The sequence below is a fragment of the Citrus sinensis genome, chromosome 3 (assembly GCF_022201045.2).
Source record: "Citrus sinensis cultivar Valencia sweet orange chromosome 3, DVS_A1.0, whole genome shotgun sequence".
NCBI classification, from domain to species: Eukaryota; Viridiplantae; Streptophyta; class Magnoliopsida; order Sapindales; family Rutaceae; genus Citrus; species Citrus sinensis.
In genome coordinates this window covers 44,542,042-44,557,473 of record NC_068558.1, presented here as the reverse complement: position 1 = coordinate 44,557,473, position 15,432 = coordinate 44,542,042, and the positions used below count along the sequence as shown (strand labels likewise).

At 36.5% G+C, this 15,432-nt stretch overlaps 2 protein-coding genes across 4 annotated transcripts; one reads left to right on the top strand and one right to left on the bottom strand.

Annotated features, from left to right (window-relative positions):
- Window positions 1-4,129: 4,129 nt before the first annotated feature.
- Window positions 4,130-12,744, top strand: LOC102612876 (uncharacterized). Its single transcript, XM_006479744.4, has 34 exons — window positions 4,130-4,681; window positions 4,787-4,849; window positions 5,113-5,202; window positions 5,310-5,369; window positions 5,496-5,627; window positions 5,761-5,836; window positions 5,946-6,010; window positions 6,081-6,173; window positions 6,273-6,353; window positions 6,440-6,524; window positions 6,618-6,661; window positions 6,749-6,811; window positions 6,913-6,972; window positions 7,054-7,107; window positions 7,189-7,248; window positions 7,338-7,452; window positions 7,579-7,691; window positions 8,957-9,220; window positions 9,337-9,399; window positions 9,585-9,674; window positions 9,768-9,827; window positions 9,953-10,084; window positions 10,285-10,360; window positions 10,478-10,542; window positions 10,622-10,714; window positions 10,826-10,906; window positions 11,041-11,125; window positions 11,289-11,332; window positions 11,415-11,477; window positions 11,585-11,644; window positions 11,733-11,786; window positions 11,875-11,934; window positions 12,015-12,129; window positions 12,424-12,744. The coding sequence occupies exons 1-34, from the start codon at window positions 4,502-4,504 to the stop codon at window positions 12,537-12,539; spliced, it is 2,955 nt and encodes a 984-aa protein (XP_006479807.2). The 5' UTR covers window positions 4,130-4,501; the 3' UTR covers window positions 12,540-12,744.
- LOC102612173 (U-box domain-containing protein 4) lies at window positions 12,399-14,956 on the bottom strand. Of its 3 annotated transcripts, none has more exons than XR_008053098.1 (3): window positions 13,872-14,956; window positions 13,220-13,496; window positions 12,399-12,506 (listed from the first exon to the last, which is right to left on the bottom strand). XR_008053098.1 is itself a non-coding variant. In XM_006479742.4 (2 exons), the coding sequence occupies exons 1-2, from the start codon at window positions 14,769-14,771 to the stop codon at window positions 13,598-13,600; spliced, it is 924 nt and encodes a 307-aa protein (XP_006479805.1). In that variant the 5' UTR covers window positions 14,772-14,954; the 3' UTR covers window positions 13,583-13,597. The 3 variants fall into 3 exon arrangements, 1 of the variants encoding a protein (XP_006479805.1); XR_008053099.1 differs by having other exon boundaries at window positions 13,220-13,505; window positions 13,872-14,953; XM_006479742.4 differs by lacking the exons at window positions 12,399-12,506; window positions 13,220-13,496 and adding an exon at window positions 13,583-13,621 and having other exon boundaries at window positions 13,872-14,954.
- Between the last annotated feature and the right edge of the window lie 476 nt (window positions 14,957-15,432).

The window sequence follows — 15,432 nt, the reverse complement described above, 5'->3', positions numbered from 1 at the left end:
AAGATTAAGGTGATACAAAATAAATCCTTAAGAAAGGATGTTAGTGGAATAGTTCGAATCTGGTGAATTTAGTAAGTAGCAAACACTCGCTGTGCCTTCAGCTGAGAGGCATTTCATGGGGGCTAATTAAGCTTATTAAGACATTTTAAATGATACAGAAGGTATGGGTGCCGAAAGAAATTAGCCACATCCCAGGTGAAGGAAAATCTGAAATTGTCTTTGATTTTCTTGAATCTTTAGAGGCTCGCACGACAGTTGACCATTCTAAACACGAGATAACGAGGGACCTAGTTTTTCTCCTGCACAAAACAAACCGTGGGAAAATTTACTTGGAAGAAATTCTCTTTAAGTCGTGCAGTCCGTGGTATACCCCAAAAAAAGGGTATTTATTTAAAAACACCTCCATACTCTAAAATTTCTCATATATGCCTTTTTTTATGTGCAGTTACGAAATTACCCTAATTAAAAACTTAAATCATCCAAATTACCCTGCACAATCAGTCACAAAACACGCACCCATCCCTAGAGTTGAAGCTAGAGGTGAATACAAAGCTCTTCTTCTTCCAATTGATTACCGTTCATTCTTCTTTCAATTGATTACTGTCTCTTCTTCTTCAGAGATACAAAGCTCTCTCTCTCTGCCCGAAGAACATTCTTAAGTAGCGTAGGTGTAGCAAGAAGCCCCAAATCCTTGATTTGGCCAGGAACAACTGCACTGATTTGGCCCCAGAAGCGAAGGGAATGAGCTCGGCTGATTCTCCTCCACACTGATTTTTCTCCGTGCCCGTTCCGCATGCGCTTCGCACGCCATTGGCGCTTTGCTCTCCTCTTATTTTTCACCGTCCCCTAAACCCAACGCCTTACTCTCTTATCTTGACTCTCTGTTGCTGCATTGATTATGCTAATGGTGCAAAATTGGACTGTGCCACTCATTGGAAAAATGTTTCCACTGTAAGTTTCACATTGTATGCTTAGTTTTTTACATCATATGCACTGCAAGTAGATAAAAACAGTTACCGCTTTTCGTAGATATATTTGTCGTTACTTGTTAAGAATATTGTCTGTATTTCATAGGTGTATTTGTCAATATTCATAAATGATCATTGGATTCTCGGTGTGGTCGATATACTTGGGAGCAAGATTTCTATTTATGACTCCATGATAGATTTAACAAAGGATTCAGTTTTGGTGAGACAATTGCTGCCTGTTGCAGACATGATACCTCTAGTACTTCAGAAGATAGCATATCACGAAACACTTCCAAACTGTAGTGAGGTTATATCAAAAATTCCTTGGCCCATCGTACGAGTGCGTGATAGCCCGCAACAAAAATCAGGGTATGTACTATATATATAATGTGTTTTGAACATAATAATAAGAATGATGATTTTTAACAATTGATTTCTATGAATTTTTTAGTGGTGATTGTGGAGCATTTTTGTTGCGGTACTTGGAGGTCCTAACCCATGGACTTGATGTCAATTCAGATTGCCAACAAGATCATGTTACATAATTTCGAAAAGCCTTGGCTGTAAAATTATTTGGGCATAGGTCATGGAAAAAAATTTTGTAGTGTCATTTTTTGGACTATGAGATGTAATAGTTATGATGAGGATGTTGTTGATATTTAATGTCATCAAAGATAACTTGACAGCATTAATATATTTTATTTCTTTGTTAATTATATTAATGATAGATAAGATAGTTTGTACAATCTATGTGATATAACAGGATTGCCATATATGCACAGGGAATACGCTGTAAGAAAATACACGACTGCAGTCGGGTTTTTGTACAGTTACACGACTGCAGTCGGGTATTTAGAAATAAACATGACAAGCTCTCTGTGACAAAATACTCGACTGCAGTCGGGTATTTGCACAGATACACAACTGCAGTCGGGTATTTGCACAGATACACGACTGCAGTCGGGTATTTGCACAGATACACGACTGCAGTCAGGCATCTGGAAATAAACATGACGAGCTCTCTGTGACAAAATACTCGACTGCAGTCGGGTATTTGCACAGATACACGACTGCAGTCGGGTATTTGGAAATAAACATGACAAGCTCTCTGTGACAAAATACTCGACTACAGTCAGGTATTTGCACAGATACACGACTGCAGTCGGGTATTTAGAAATAAACATTACAAGCTCTCTGTGACAGTCATGTATTTGCACAGATACACGACTGTAGTCGAGTATTTAGAAATAAACATGACAAGTTCTATAACAGCCAAAATACACGATTGTACTCGGGTATGTATACAGAATAAAAACTCTTTTCAATCATTCATTATATTGATAACACAATCAATATAAATTTTAACATATCAAACTTCAAATAAATAAAACTAACTATAGTCCGGTTGCCTATCAAATAACATAAACCCAATACTTATTGAAATCGTAAATAAGTCGTAATACAATAGAAGTTATTTAACATTCATCATAAATTTTTGGCCTATTCAACCCAAACACTCGGTCCATATTTTACAAGTCTCTGGTCGCCTCCCTTCAATACTTATTCTTAGAAAGCCACACAAACACGGTTATTCATCTGCGAAACAAAAAGGTAAAAATTTATCACTAAATATGAAAGATATTAAAAAATTTAAACAACAAAAAATAACAAGTATATAAGGTTCATAGTAGTACATGTGCTTGTTTATGTTTCATTCGGTCTAACTACGGGCTCATTGTTAGACAGTGGGATTAGTGCACTGCAAGTTAGTCGATTATGTCCTCGAGAACCACACCTACCACACTTACGGCGCAACTTCTTTTCACCTTGTGATGGTATCCTAATTTGTTGTGGCCGACCTTTTTTTTGCTTTTTCACAAGGGGCAAAAGCATATAAGGTTCATAGTAGTACATGTGCTTGTTTATGTTGTGGCCGACCGTTTTGCTCAATCTATTCACCACAAAACATAATAGGCATACGTACTGAAGTCATTTCCTGTAATAATACAACAGTTGATTATACAACAAATACAAAAATAAAATCAAACAAGATTTATAACGAAGTGTGGATCTGTCTGCCTATTTACACGACTGACGTCGTGTAATTGATAGTTTACACGACAATAGTTGTGTAACTTGCTAAAATACACAACTTGTTAAAATACACAACTATAGTTCTGTAAACAGTTAGATGATATATTTAATAAAATATAACTGTAATATTTGTACTAACAGAATGCTAGGTGTCATAACAACTACTATATCTTTCAAACTTACACGATTGTTGTTGTGTAAATTCATACATACATGACAGAAGTCGTGTAAGTTGGAAAATACATGACTCAGTAAATAATTAGAGGACATATTTCTTCTTAAAAAAATATTGGGATCTCATAACAATTGGAACATTTTACATATATACACAATTATAGTATGTAAGTTTATACGTACACGCTAGTAGTCGTGTAACTTATTAACACACACGACTATAGTCCAGTAATAGTAAAAAGATATATATAGGGAAAAAATATATTTTTTGAACAAATATAATGATAAGGTGTTATAATAATTGAAATTTTTTGTACATTTTCACGACTATAGTCGTGTAAATACATACATACACGACTGTTGTCGTGTATGTCAGGTGCAGAAAAAAAATTTCACAACAACTTCAGGTTTTAACGAATGTAGTTATAAAATCCATCAAATAACAGTCATAAGATGCAAATGTAATGAAAATATGAGTTGCTTTAGTGTTTATCACAAACCAAACAAAACCCTAAAAATAATATAATGTCAACAAATTAAATAAATAGCCCAAAATTATAAAAAAAAAAAAGAGTTTCAAATACCTTATTCATGGGATGAATAATACACCCAGCTGCAAACAAAAATCTCTGTGCATTAGTTCTTTGTGAGTGATTTTGAGTGTGGTGTGGTGTTTTTCATGAGTGGGCGTTTGTGTTGTGAGAAGTAAGGAGTGTTGTGAGTTGTGTGTGTTTTATATTTTTCTTTAGGAATATTTTAGACAATGTACCACGTAAAAAGACATATTTAGATAATTTTCAAACATGGATATATTTAACTAAATACCCTACTTTTAAGGCATATTTAATTAAAAACCCCTCGTGTTGGCTTGCCGTTTCTGCCTGTTCATGTATCTTTAAGTAATCTTTTCAGGTTTCAGTCTTCATGCAAACGACAAAATAACACCAGTTGAGTTTAGTAGCGTACATATTACTTCGAGTAGAACGTATTAAAAACGTGTACATATGGTCGTTGATTCAGATTCAATATCCAGTTGTGTGCAAAAACAAATTGCCTACTTGTCCTCAGTGTTATTACTTCCATAAAATTCGCGAAGGAGTATTGAGGGAAGAATCGAGAAATTCCAGCCTCTTGTGGCTAATTGATAGATGATATAGTTTGCTTCTGCTTCCATCTTTGCGTATCTCCTTTATCTGGTAACAATTTCTTTCAATTTCTTCTATTAGATAAACTAAGGCAACTTTTTGGAAGGTATCAGCTTCATCATGGCCGTCAAAGAGGATGTTCAAGAAAATATAAGGGAACCACTTATGCCGATTGAGAACATTTTAGATCGTGAAGATGGTGGAGCTGGTGACCAAGCAAACAACAAGAAAGTAAATCCATGCATGGTTTACTTCAGCACACTCATTGCAGTCTGCGGTTCTTATGCTTTCGGATCGTGTGTAAGTCCATTTCCTGAAACCAACTTCTGAAACAATGATTTTCACTTTTTTTCTGTTGAATGCTTGGAAGGCTTAGGTTGTGGAGTTGTCAATTTGGTTTTGCAGGCTGGATATTCATCTCCTACTCAGAGTGCTATCAGGGAAGATATCGCTCTGTCCCTCGCAGAGGTATGCTGATGAATGGGCATTCTTCTAATTAGTTCCAAATTAATCACTTTTTTAGTGTACGTTTATTTACTAAGAAGTAAAGAATCATGAGTTTAGTGTCTTGACAATGATGTTTTACCGACGGAGCATGTCTTGTTGAATACAAGTTATATTAAGCTGAAGCAGATGTGCAGAAATGTTATTATGATTCCTGCAGAGACTAATTCCATTCAGTTGGTAAATATGAAATTTTTTCATTTTGGTTTTGGTTTACACTCATGCAGTATTCTGTGTTTGGCTCCATATTAACCTTTGGTGCCATGATCGGGGCAATCACAAGTGGGCCAATTGCCGATTATATTGGTCGGAAAGGGGTAAGAAGATATATTTTTTTTAGCTGATTAATCACTGCCTGTTTAGGATATGAGCTTAATTGTGTTCTAGTGAATATTTAGCTTGTAAGATTGTTTAATATGTGCAGGCAATGAGAGTTTCAAGTGTCTTCTGCGTTGCAGGATGGCTTGCTATTTACTTTGCTGAGGTTCATATATTCTTAAGCTCTATTAATATTTTTTTGTTCCCCTATTTCTTTCAGCTACATAGCAAAGAGAACAATTTTCCTATAAACTTACCAATTATATTCTTTCTGTTTTGATTGAAACAAAAGGGGGTTTGGCCATTGGATATTGGAAGATTGGCAACAGGATATGGAATGGGAGTCTTTTCGTATGTGGTGCCGGTTTTTATTGCTGAAATTGCACCCAAGAATCTTCGAGGAGCACTAACAGCTGCAAATCAGGTAAGCTAAAAATGCAGACATCTTAATTGGAGGAAATTCTCATTTGTCATTTTAATTTATCTCTCGAATAGCTAGTTGCCCCAAAATTAAGCAATCTATGATCTATCTAATTGTTTCTGATGTTTGTATATAGCTTATGATCTGTGCTGGTGTGTCAGTTGCCTTCATAATTGGGACGGTACTAACATGGAGAGCTTTAGCACTAACAGGTGAAAATGATTAACCATCCATTTATTCAACTGTCCAAGAAAAATTAGAAAGGAAAACAAACTAGGAAAGGATAATGAAACAGAAGGCTTACAGACAAAATTATTGCAGGAATCATCCCCTGTGCAATTTTGTTTTTGGGTCTCTTTTTCATCCCGGAGTCTCCTAGATGGCTGGTAAGGATACCTGATAATGACACTCCAAGAAAAAGATGAATACATGAAACTGAACTTGCCATGGACACAGGCAAAGACAGGAAAGGAAAAAGAGTTTGAAGCTGCGCTACAGAAACTTCGTGGCAAGGATGCTGATATAACACATGAGGCAGCTGAAATCCAGGTCTTATATCTGAGTTATAAGTGCCATTCCACACTGACTATGTGTATTGGACCATTGAGAAGAAAATTTATCTGAAGCATTTTTTTCGTTGCTTAACAGGATTACATAGAAACTCTAGAAAGGCTTCCAAAAGCTGGAATGCTGGATTTGTTTCAAAGAAGATACTTGCGCTCAGTCACGGTACAAATTCCTCTCTCCTTCATCTATAATGCAACTACGTTTTATCTTCTCATTGACTCCTCCTACAATTTATTCATTTTGACAAGATTGGAGTCGGATTGATGGTGTTTCAACAATTTGGTGGAATCAATGGAATCTGTTTTTACACCAGCACTATTTTTGAGTCAGCAGGTAATGAGATCTCTGCAAGGATATGCTTTCATGTTCTCTCAAAAATTTAGAATGACCATAATATTTTGGTTCTAATACTTGTAATGTCCTTAGGATTTTCTTCCAGCGTTGGAACAATAATCTATGCCATACTTCAGGTTTCTATCTCTCACTGACTCTAATAATTTCTCGGAATTTAGATACTTTTTCTAATAGGACTGACCTGAGCAAGTTATTTTCTGCAGGTTGTTGTTACAGGCCTGAATACAATTGTGATCGACAGAGCTGGAAGAAAGCCCTTATTATTGGTAAATTCTAGTGCAGGCTACAAGCTACACCCATATATTTTCTTTCGGAAACCATCGTCATTTAAAAATCATACATTTCCTTCTTGTCACTTTTATTCCAGGTTTCTGCAACAGGACTAGTCTTGGGTTGTTTACTCGTAGGGGTTTCATTCTTTCTGAAGGTAATAGTCAAACATTATCCCTGAGTCATTTCAGTTTCTTTAATGATATTAAAAACTCGGAAAGTACCTTTTGTGAACCAGGATCATGAATTGGGACTCGAGTCAGTTCCTGCTCTTGCTGTGACCGGCATACTGGTAATACACGCACGTTATCCACTCAGTTTGTTCATATGATAAATTGACTCTTCATGTCTGACAACTGTTCTTGGTGGTCAGCTCTACATAGCGGCCTTTTCAGCTGGAATGGGTGCAGTTCCTTGGGTTGTAATGTCCGAGGTAATTAAAATTAGGATATTTCATCACTCTCTCCATGCATGCTTTATTCACCTAGCAAATCTGAAGATGGCCCTCTGGCTCTGTTACAGATATTTCCTATAAATATTAAAGGAGTAGGTGGAAGCCTAGCAACATTAGTGAACTGGTTTGGTGCATGGCTAGTTTCCTACACTTTCAACTTCCTCATGACCTGGAGCTCCTATGGTAAATACTAATAACCAATTTAGCAATTGACCCGCCCACAAGTTCAGGATCGTGCACTGCATGATCTGAGCTTCATATTTACTCATCTACATGAACATGACATGAGTGGCTGGATGCGGCTTTCAGGTACATTTATTCTTTATGCTGCAATCAACGCGTTGGGCATATTGTTCATGATTATTGTCGTACCTGAGACCAAAGGGAGGACCCTGGAACAAATTCAAGCAGCTATCAATGCTTAGACGATTAACATGAGGAATAAACAACATCCGCCAATGAACGGACTATATATATTGAGATCATCATCAGAAATTCTTGAGAAAGGGGAATGTTATTTATTTTTTTAAGGAAAATGAAACTGTTCATCGTAAGAAATTCTAGAAAAATAATAATAATAAAACTAGCTTGAAAAACCAGATAAACGGCTTCACTGGAAAAATCGTATTTTAGGGGGGAAAAATTATAATTTCATAAAAAAGTAAATCAATTAATATTAGAGTAATGATAGACATTTTAAATCTTTTATCTTGAATAACAATCTCAAATGATGTGACATTTATTAATTGGTAGATTTTTTTTACAAAATTCAGTGAATTAATTGTATTATTTCACTAAGTAATTGATGAATTGATGAATGACACATTATTTGGAATTCTAAAAATTGATGATATGTAGTATTACTCTTAATATTAACATGTTGTGCCAGAGATTGTTAATTCTCATATTAGTAGAGAATCAATGCAAGTAACCACCAAAATTGGAATTTTTTGTTTCCATAATATGTGATCTTTTTGTGGACGGTAATTTTTTTTGGCACTTAATGAGTAAACAAAACTACAGATGCCCTTGCCAATCTTCATGCTGTTACTGCTATTTATGACAAATATATCTAAATAATTTCTTTTTTTGTCAATTGCATTATCATATAAATAAATAGGAGGACATCAAAGAGAGACGAGACCCTTCAGACAAAATACGTGGAGGCTGCAGCTAAATAGCAGGACAAATTAACCTCGACCAATCTGAACATTGATAAAATTGCACACGTGTCAAATGATTCTTCAAAGGTTAAAAACTAATGCTTTATCCTATATTTGAAGCAAATAAAGGAGAAAATTTAGGCTAATTGACTGGATAACCTTAATTAATTATCCAAACAATTCTCCATATAAAGGGAACTCAAGGACCCACGATCGTAGTATTTCTTTCCTCCTCTGCCGGTGTTGATCGAGGCCTTAATCATATTTTCTCGATCGTTAGCGTCAGTTTTCATGCAAACGACAAAGACAAATCAATCTTGTCAGCTTGCATGTTTTTTAAATAGAAGGTGGCAACAGCAGAGCACGTGGTGCCTAAGAAAAGCTATGATCCAAGGGGCAATTTTTTAATCTTGCCAACACTGGTTGTCTTTGATGCATCGAGAAAATATTGAGGGCCGAAGCACGTCAGGCTAACACACGAGCTAGCGAGATCCGCGAAACTGTGGAGAAATTGTTCATATTAGATCAAGAAAAGAGATTCCCTTGATATATACAGTATCTCTAAGAAGTTGATAAGCAAGCAGCTAGCGTATATGGCGAACAAAGATCAGAATGTTGTTAACAACGCTGCTGACGACAAGATGACAGAGCCGCTTCTGCGGGGAGAGCAGAATTTGGCTGATGAAAACGGAGGATCTGGTAAAAAAACTGGAAGCAAAGACAGTTTGTATATGGTTTACCTGAGCACTCTCGTTGCAGTCTCTGGTTCTTATTCATTCGGAACTGGGGTAATTAACTCCCATTCCTCTTACACTCGAACCCACTTCTTGTGAAACGTAAATGTTCATGCACTGTCCTGTTAGGCCAAGCAAAGTGAATATTTGTATTGTTAAATGGATTTCAGGTTGGCTATTCATCTCCTACCCAGAATGCTATTAGGGAAGATCTCTCTCTATCTCTGGCAGAGGTAAATATTTCTTCTTTTTTCTCTCTTTTTTGGTAAATCAAGATTTGGTTAACATCATGCTGAATATTTATCAAATTTGCAATACAAGACATACGGCGAATATTAAGCAGATTTCTCCTGCAAATCCATGAACTTTTTTAACTTCCATAGTGGCTTAATTTGGCTCTGCTTTTACATGCATGCAGTATTCAGTATTTGGTTCCATATTGACTTTTGGTGCAATGATTGGTGCAATCACAAGTGGCCCTATTGCTGATTTTATTGGTCGGAAAGGGGTAATCTATCAGATCACTGCTTGTTTACAATTTCTAATTCCTTGTGTTTATTTCTGGTGAATATATATTGGGTACCGTGTGGAATTTATGCAGGCAATGAGAGTTTCAAGTTTTGTATGCATTGCCGGGTGGCTTGCCATTTACTTCTCCGAGGTTTGCATAATCTTAAACCTCTGAAAAATTCACACACCTGCAACAACCAAGATTTTCTTTTTTTTTTTAAAGAAATTTGAACCGGCCCATTGTAATTTTTCATGTCTTGACTCTATAAACAAAAGGGGGCTTTGTCTTTGGATCTTGGAAGGCTGGCAACAGGATATGGAATGGGAATCTTTTCATATGTGGTGCCTGTTTTTACAGCTGAAATTGCACCCAAGGAGCTTCGAGGAGCACTAACATCCGCAAATCAGGTAAAACAGGAAAATGAAAATGATGTCAGTAGATTAGGAGTGAAGACTCATTTTCATTTTAACTTACATCCCTGAAGCCTTGATCATGATTTCTTAATAAGTTTATATCAGTTTTGTGGATTAAAAAGTGGCTGATAAATAATTCCAGATCTATTATAAGGATAAGGATAGATTAACTCTGTGTCTTATTGTTTCTACAGCTTCTGATCGTAATTGGTGCATCCACTTTCTTCATAATTGGGACAGTCGCAACATGGAGGACATTAGCTCTAGTAGGTAAATGAATTTATCATTCATCAATTTAAGGATTTTAAATAAATAAATAATTTTCTTTTAAATTGGAAAAAAAAAATTAAGAATGAATGGTGGCTCACCAATAAAAATTGTTTGCAGGAGTCATCCCATGCGCAGTTTTGCTTCTGGGTCTTTTCCTCATTCCAGAGTCTCCCAGATGGCTGGTAAGAATTATGGAATATCACTTTAACACCTGAAAAATAGAAAAGATTTGTATATGAACTGACCTTACCATTGATACAGGCAAAGATAGGAAAGCATGAGGAATTTGAAGCTGCACTGCAGAAACTTCGCGGCAAGGATGCTGATATATCACAAGAGGCAACTGAAATCCAGGTTTCCTTCCTGAAGTTATATATCACATTCAAAATTGATAATGGATAAGACTTTGAACATTGAACAGAAAAATACATATGTGAAGCATAATGCTATTTCATTGCTTGACAGGAGTACATAGAAACTCTTGAACGGCTACCAAAGGCCAGACTCCTGGATTTGTTTCAGAAAAGATACTTACACTCAGTCACCGTAAGAATTTCTCTCTCAACCCATAATACAATCTCTGTTACCAGCACCATTTCACCATTTTCTTCAAAAAACTCTGTAATCAAAGTTTTTCTCTGTTCGTTAACTTTTCTTTGCTATGCATTTATTCTGGAAAGATTGGAGTTGGATTGATGGTCATTCAACAATTTGGAGGAATCAATGCAATAGCATTTTATGCTGCCAATATTTTTCAGACAGCAGGTATGCTATCACCATAATCGAAATGAAAGGTCTCGGGCAGGGTTATGCCATTACTTTGCCATACATTTATCTGCCATTTTCTGAAGAGATTAACAAACAAGTGGTGACAGATATTCTTAGTTTTACGATTAACATATTAGTTGTTATATCTTTAATGTCTCAGGACTTTCTCCCAGCACTGGAACCATAAGCTATGCCTTGCTTCAGGTTTCTATCTCATCAACTCGAACAATCTCTTCAATAATCTTTATGTTTGTTAAGACTAGCTGGTAATGACTGTATCCTGCAGGTTGTGGTTACTTTCTTCAATATCATTATGATCGACAGGGCTGGAAGAAAGCCCTTGTTATTGGTAACATTTAACGCTAAGAATATTTTGCTACCTCTATAACTTTGATTTTAGAACTCCATCTTCATCTGCACAAGGCTAATTTCCTTTCTCTGTTGAACACCTTCTAGTTTGCTGCAACAGGATTACTCTTGGGCTGTTTACTTCTTGCAGCTGCATTTTTTCTAAAGGTATATAACTGATTAACTGTCAAATATTAGCCCTCACAACATCATTTAATTCTATATCTTTAACCAATGGAAAATCTTTGTGAACCAGACTTATGGATTGGCACTTGAGTCAGTTCCTGCTCTAACGCTGGCTGGTGTACTGGTAATACATATCAACAGCTCTTGAATTCATCTTAACCACTCAGTTTATTAATCATCAAATACTTATGACCACTATTCTTTGAGCTCAGGTCTACATAGGATCATTTTCATCAGGAATGGGTGCAACTCCTTGGGTTCTAATGTCTGAGGTAATCAAAACGTGAAGACCTTATTATTGCTCCGATGCTTTGCTCTTTCCCCGAAATCTGAAAGTAGCTCTCTGTTGCAGATATTTCCTATAAATATTAAAGGAGTAGGGGGAAGCCTGACAACATTAGTGAATTGGTTTGGCGCATGGGCAATTTCCTACACTTTCAACTTCCTCGAGACTTGGAGCTCCTACGGTAAAATACTAAATAGAGAAATGTTAATTTTTTTCCTTCAAACAATCAAAAGAGTAATAGTATTGAAATGCTTCAGAACAAGCTAATAAGTTAGGTCATAAAAGGGTTCAGTAAATTCAGATTAGTCTTAAATGCTACTTATACACCATTTTGAAAATTAGAAGCATCGTCATGCTGAAAGTTATTTTCGTTTTCCTCAAGAAAATCATGACAAAAGCACATTATGAAGACCAGAAACAGCATTAGAGCTGAAAATTTACTCTCTTAACTGAAGTGTCTGCTATTGGTTTTCAGGTACCTTCCTTCTTTATGCTGCAGTCAACATATTGGGTATCGTGTTCATCACCACAGTGGTACCTGAAACAAAGGGGAGAACCCTGGAGGAAATTCAAGCAACTATGAATATGTAGAGACGCAAAAATGGAATAAAGACCGTGATGTCTAGGACATTTTCATTTTAACTTTTGAAGGAACTTCAAAACCTTGAGAAATAGGAAATGTTCCATAACAATGATAAAATTTGATGCTGTGCACAGTCAATGATACTGAAATCCTTGTGTTTTGTAGAAAACACACTTTTCAAGGGAATAAATTTTTCTCTCCTTTTTTTTTTCACTCTAAGTACATACATGCCTAGACTGAGGACAGGAATAATCATACTTACAAATGTGTATGGTCTACATTACATCTAATGATGGAAATTCATCAATTTGTTATTGGTGCGGATTTATGAATGATGATGATAGTGGTGCTCAATTACAACTCCATGTAAAAACATAGAAACTAGCAAGCTGAAATTTAGTTAGTCAAAGAATATAGAAGCCTCTGGCCAATCAATCAAAAGTTTAGCCATTCCTTCCTGTTTTGTACAAAGAGGAGCAGCTGGAAAAAAAAAAAAAAATCCTTTGAAGAATTGCACCACTACCTTAGTGAGCTATTAATGAAGCAGTTTCTGAATGTGCCAAGTCAAAATATGGAATCAATTTGGCCTTCCAGAAATATAAACATTGTTTTATTTTTTAAAAGAAAAGATCATCCAAGTTCTAATATTTGCCTGGACTGGCTAAGGGAAAGATGATCTTCCTTTTACCTGTAAAAGAAGCATACTAGGGGATAAATGAACAGGAGAGGCAAATCATGTTGACCATATCACCACTGGCCAGTTGATTGATAAAGTTGCTGCATCAATCAATGCACCGTAGCCAAAGAGATGGGTTTGGAGATAACGTATGCAGCTTCAGCATTCAAGAAAGGACTGGAGAATCTCGAGCTTCAGCATTCAAGAATGGACTGGAGAATCTCGAGCTGGTGACCTTCCTTCAGTTCTTGAGCTTTTTGAGTATCTCTTCATTGGTCATCGTAATATTCTAATGAAGCTTATAAACAGCTATTTCAGGACTTCATAACCAAATATCCATGGATATTTGACAATAATATAGATAGAGATAAACAGATGTTCATCACCGTCTCACAATAGAACTAGAATAAAAAACTGAAAATGAAGGCAACCAGTGAATGAATGAATAAATATGTCGTGCTAAAATCAATTCTTGTCAAATATACAAAACCAAACAATTATTATAAACTAAATTTGATGATACATCATATTGTCAATACCAATACAATAAAATTTCTAAATTGTACAACGTTGAACCTAAAGTCACTACTAGATCAAACAATATAAACTACATTCATAAAGACTCTGATTGATCAAGCAAAGAAGAAAAATATGAATCTCTCACCATATTCCCATCATCAACCAGTATCTTCAGTAACGCTACTGCCTTTGTCTTACCCTTTGCGCTCCCATTTTGGGCCACATCAGCAATTCCATCCGCTACTTGCATCGCCATCTCTTTTACTTCTTCTGCAGCTCTTTCCCCTCCAAAATTCACCAAATTCAACAGCGCTGACACTGCATTTTCCTTTACTCTATGACCTGATCCCGTGCCCAAATCTAACAAATCCACCAACACTCCGATTCCACAACATTTCTTAAATTCGTCCACACTTTCCTCACATCCCGCAATTTGCGCGATCACTGCGCTCGCGTCCTCCACAATCCCAGCCCTTCCCCCGTTCACAACCAGTGAAAACAAAGGCTGGACCCCACCTAGCGCAATTACTTGATAGCGATTTAACGGATAAAGCGCAATTCCAAAAAGCGCTTTTAACGCGTCTTTAACAGAACGCAGCGGTGAGTTACGCGTTTTTATGATTTCAATGAGAGAGTGAATGATATCGCGCTTGGCACCGATGATCGGGCGGTAAGAATCGACGACTAGTAGGCTGTGCAACGTAGCGGCGGAGGATTGTACGGCGGCGGAGGAGGTGGAGGTGGAGTGGTGGCGGAGCACGTGGGAGATGGCGTCGAGGAGGCCGCGCGTGGACATCAGAGAGTCACGCGAGGTGATTGAGAGGTTCAGGAGCGTGGCGGCGGCGTTTTCTTGAAATGCGTGCGAGGAGGAATAAAGGATTTCGGCTAAGTACGGGATAGAGCCAGCTTCGGAGATCATAGGACGGATTTCGGCGTCGTGCTTTGAAAGGAGGCGCAGCTCGGCCAGAGCCTCGGCCCGTGTTTGTTCCGACACTGAACCGAGTTTGGTCACTAACGACCGAACGGTGCGTCGCTTTACTTCCATTTTTGGATCACTGTCTGTCTATGATTGTGTTTCTGTTTCTAATCGGATAGACAATAAGCTTATGCGTTTGGTGAGGATTTCTAATCGCATAGATGATGAGCTTATTCGTTTGGTGGGGAAGGAACTGGGGATTTGTAAAGGTGAAGAGGATTTTGAAGTCAGAGATGACTTTCAAAATTTTCAAACCATATCCACCTAATTTATGTAAAATGACCAAAATAACCTCCTTCAGCCGCCATCTGTAGTTTTTCTCTTCCCCCTCTTCTCCTTTTTTTTTCTTCGTTTTTTAAATCTTTTACTTAAATGGATGAATTTATGGTTTAGTATTAAAAATTTACTTTAGATTTTCTAAATCATATGAATATTTAGGATATGTACATATAAATAGCACAAAAAATAATATAAATATCACCACAAAATAAAAAATACTGTAATAATTTTTTTAAAATCATTTTTATACAAATATCATTATTATTATAATTGATATAATTATTTTTTCTCAAACTCTAATGTAAGAACCAATAAGTACTGAAGGACCCGGACTCCAAACTCTATTATGCTAGAATTCTATTTGTATTGCCTAGTAATCACACAAATATGACTTTGGCATATATCTTTTATATGTTCTGATTCGGATTGAGGTTAACGTACGGTATTAAAG

What these genes read in the sequence shown, in the direction of transcription:
- LOC102612876 (XM_006479744.4), top strand. Translation starts at nt 4,502, where the DNA reads ATGGCCGTCAAAGAGGATGTTCAAGAAAATATAAGGGAACCACTTATG. An exon ending in TTCAAGCAGCTATCAATGCT is followed by an intron (nt 7,692 to 8,956) that starts TAGACGATTAAC and finishes TGTTCATATTAG; the next exon opens with ATCAAGAAAAGAGATTCCCT. An exon ending in AAGAGGCAACTGAAATCCAG is followed by an intron (nt 10,715 to 10,825) that starts GTTTCCTTCCTG and finishes ATTGCTTGACAG; the next exon opens with GAGTACATAGAAACTCTTGA.
- LOC102612173 (XM_006479742.4), bottom strand. Translation starts at nt 14,771, where the DNA reads ATGGAAGTAAAGCGACGCACCGTTCGGTCGTTAGTGACCAAACTCGGT. An exon ending in TGGTTGATGATGGGAATATG is followed by an intron (nt 13,622 to 13,871) that starts GTGAGAGATTCA and finishes CTTCATTTTCAG; the next exon opens with TTTTTTATTCTAGTTCTATT.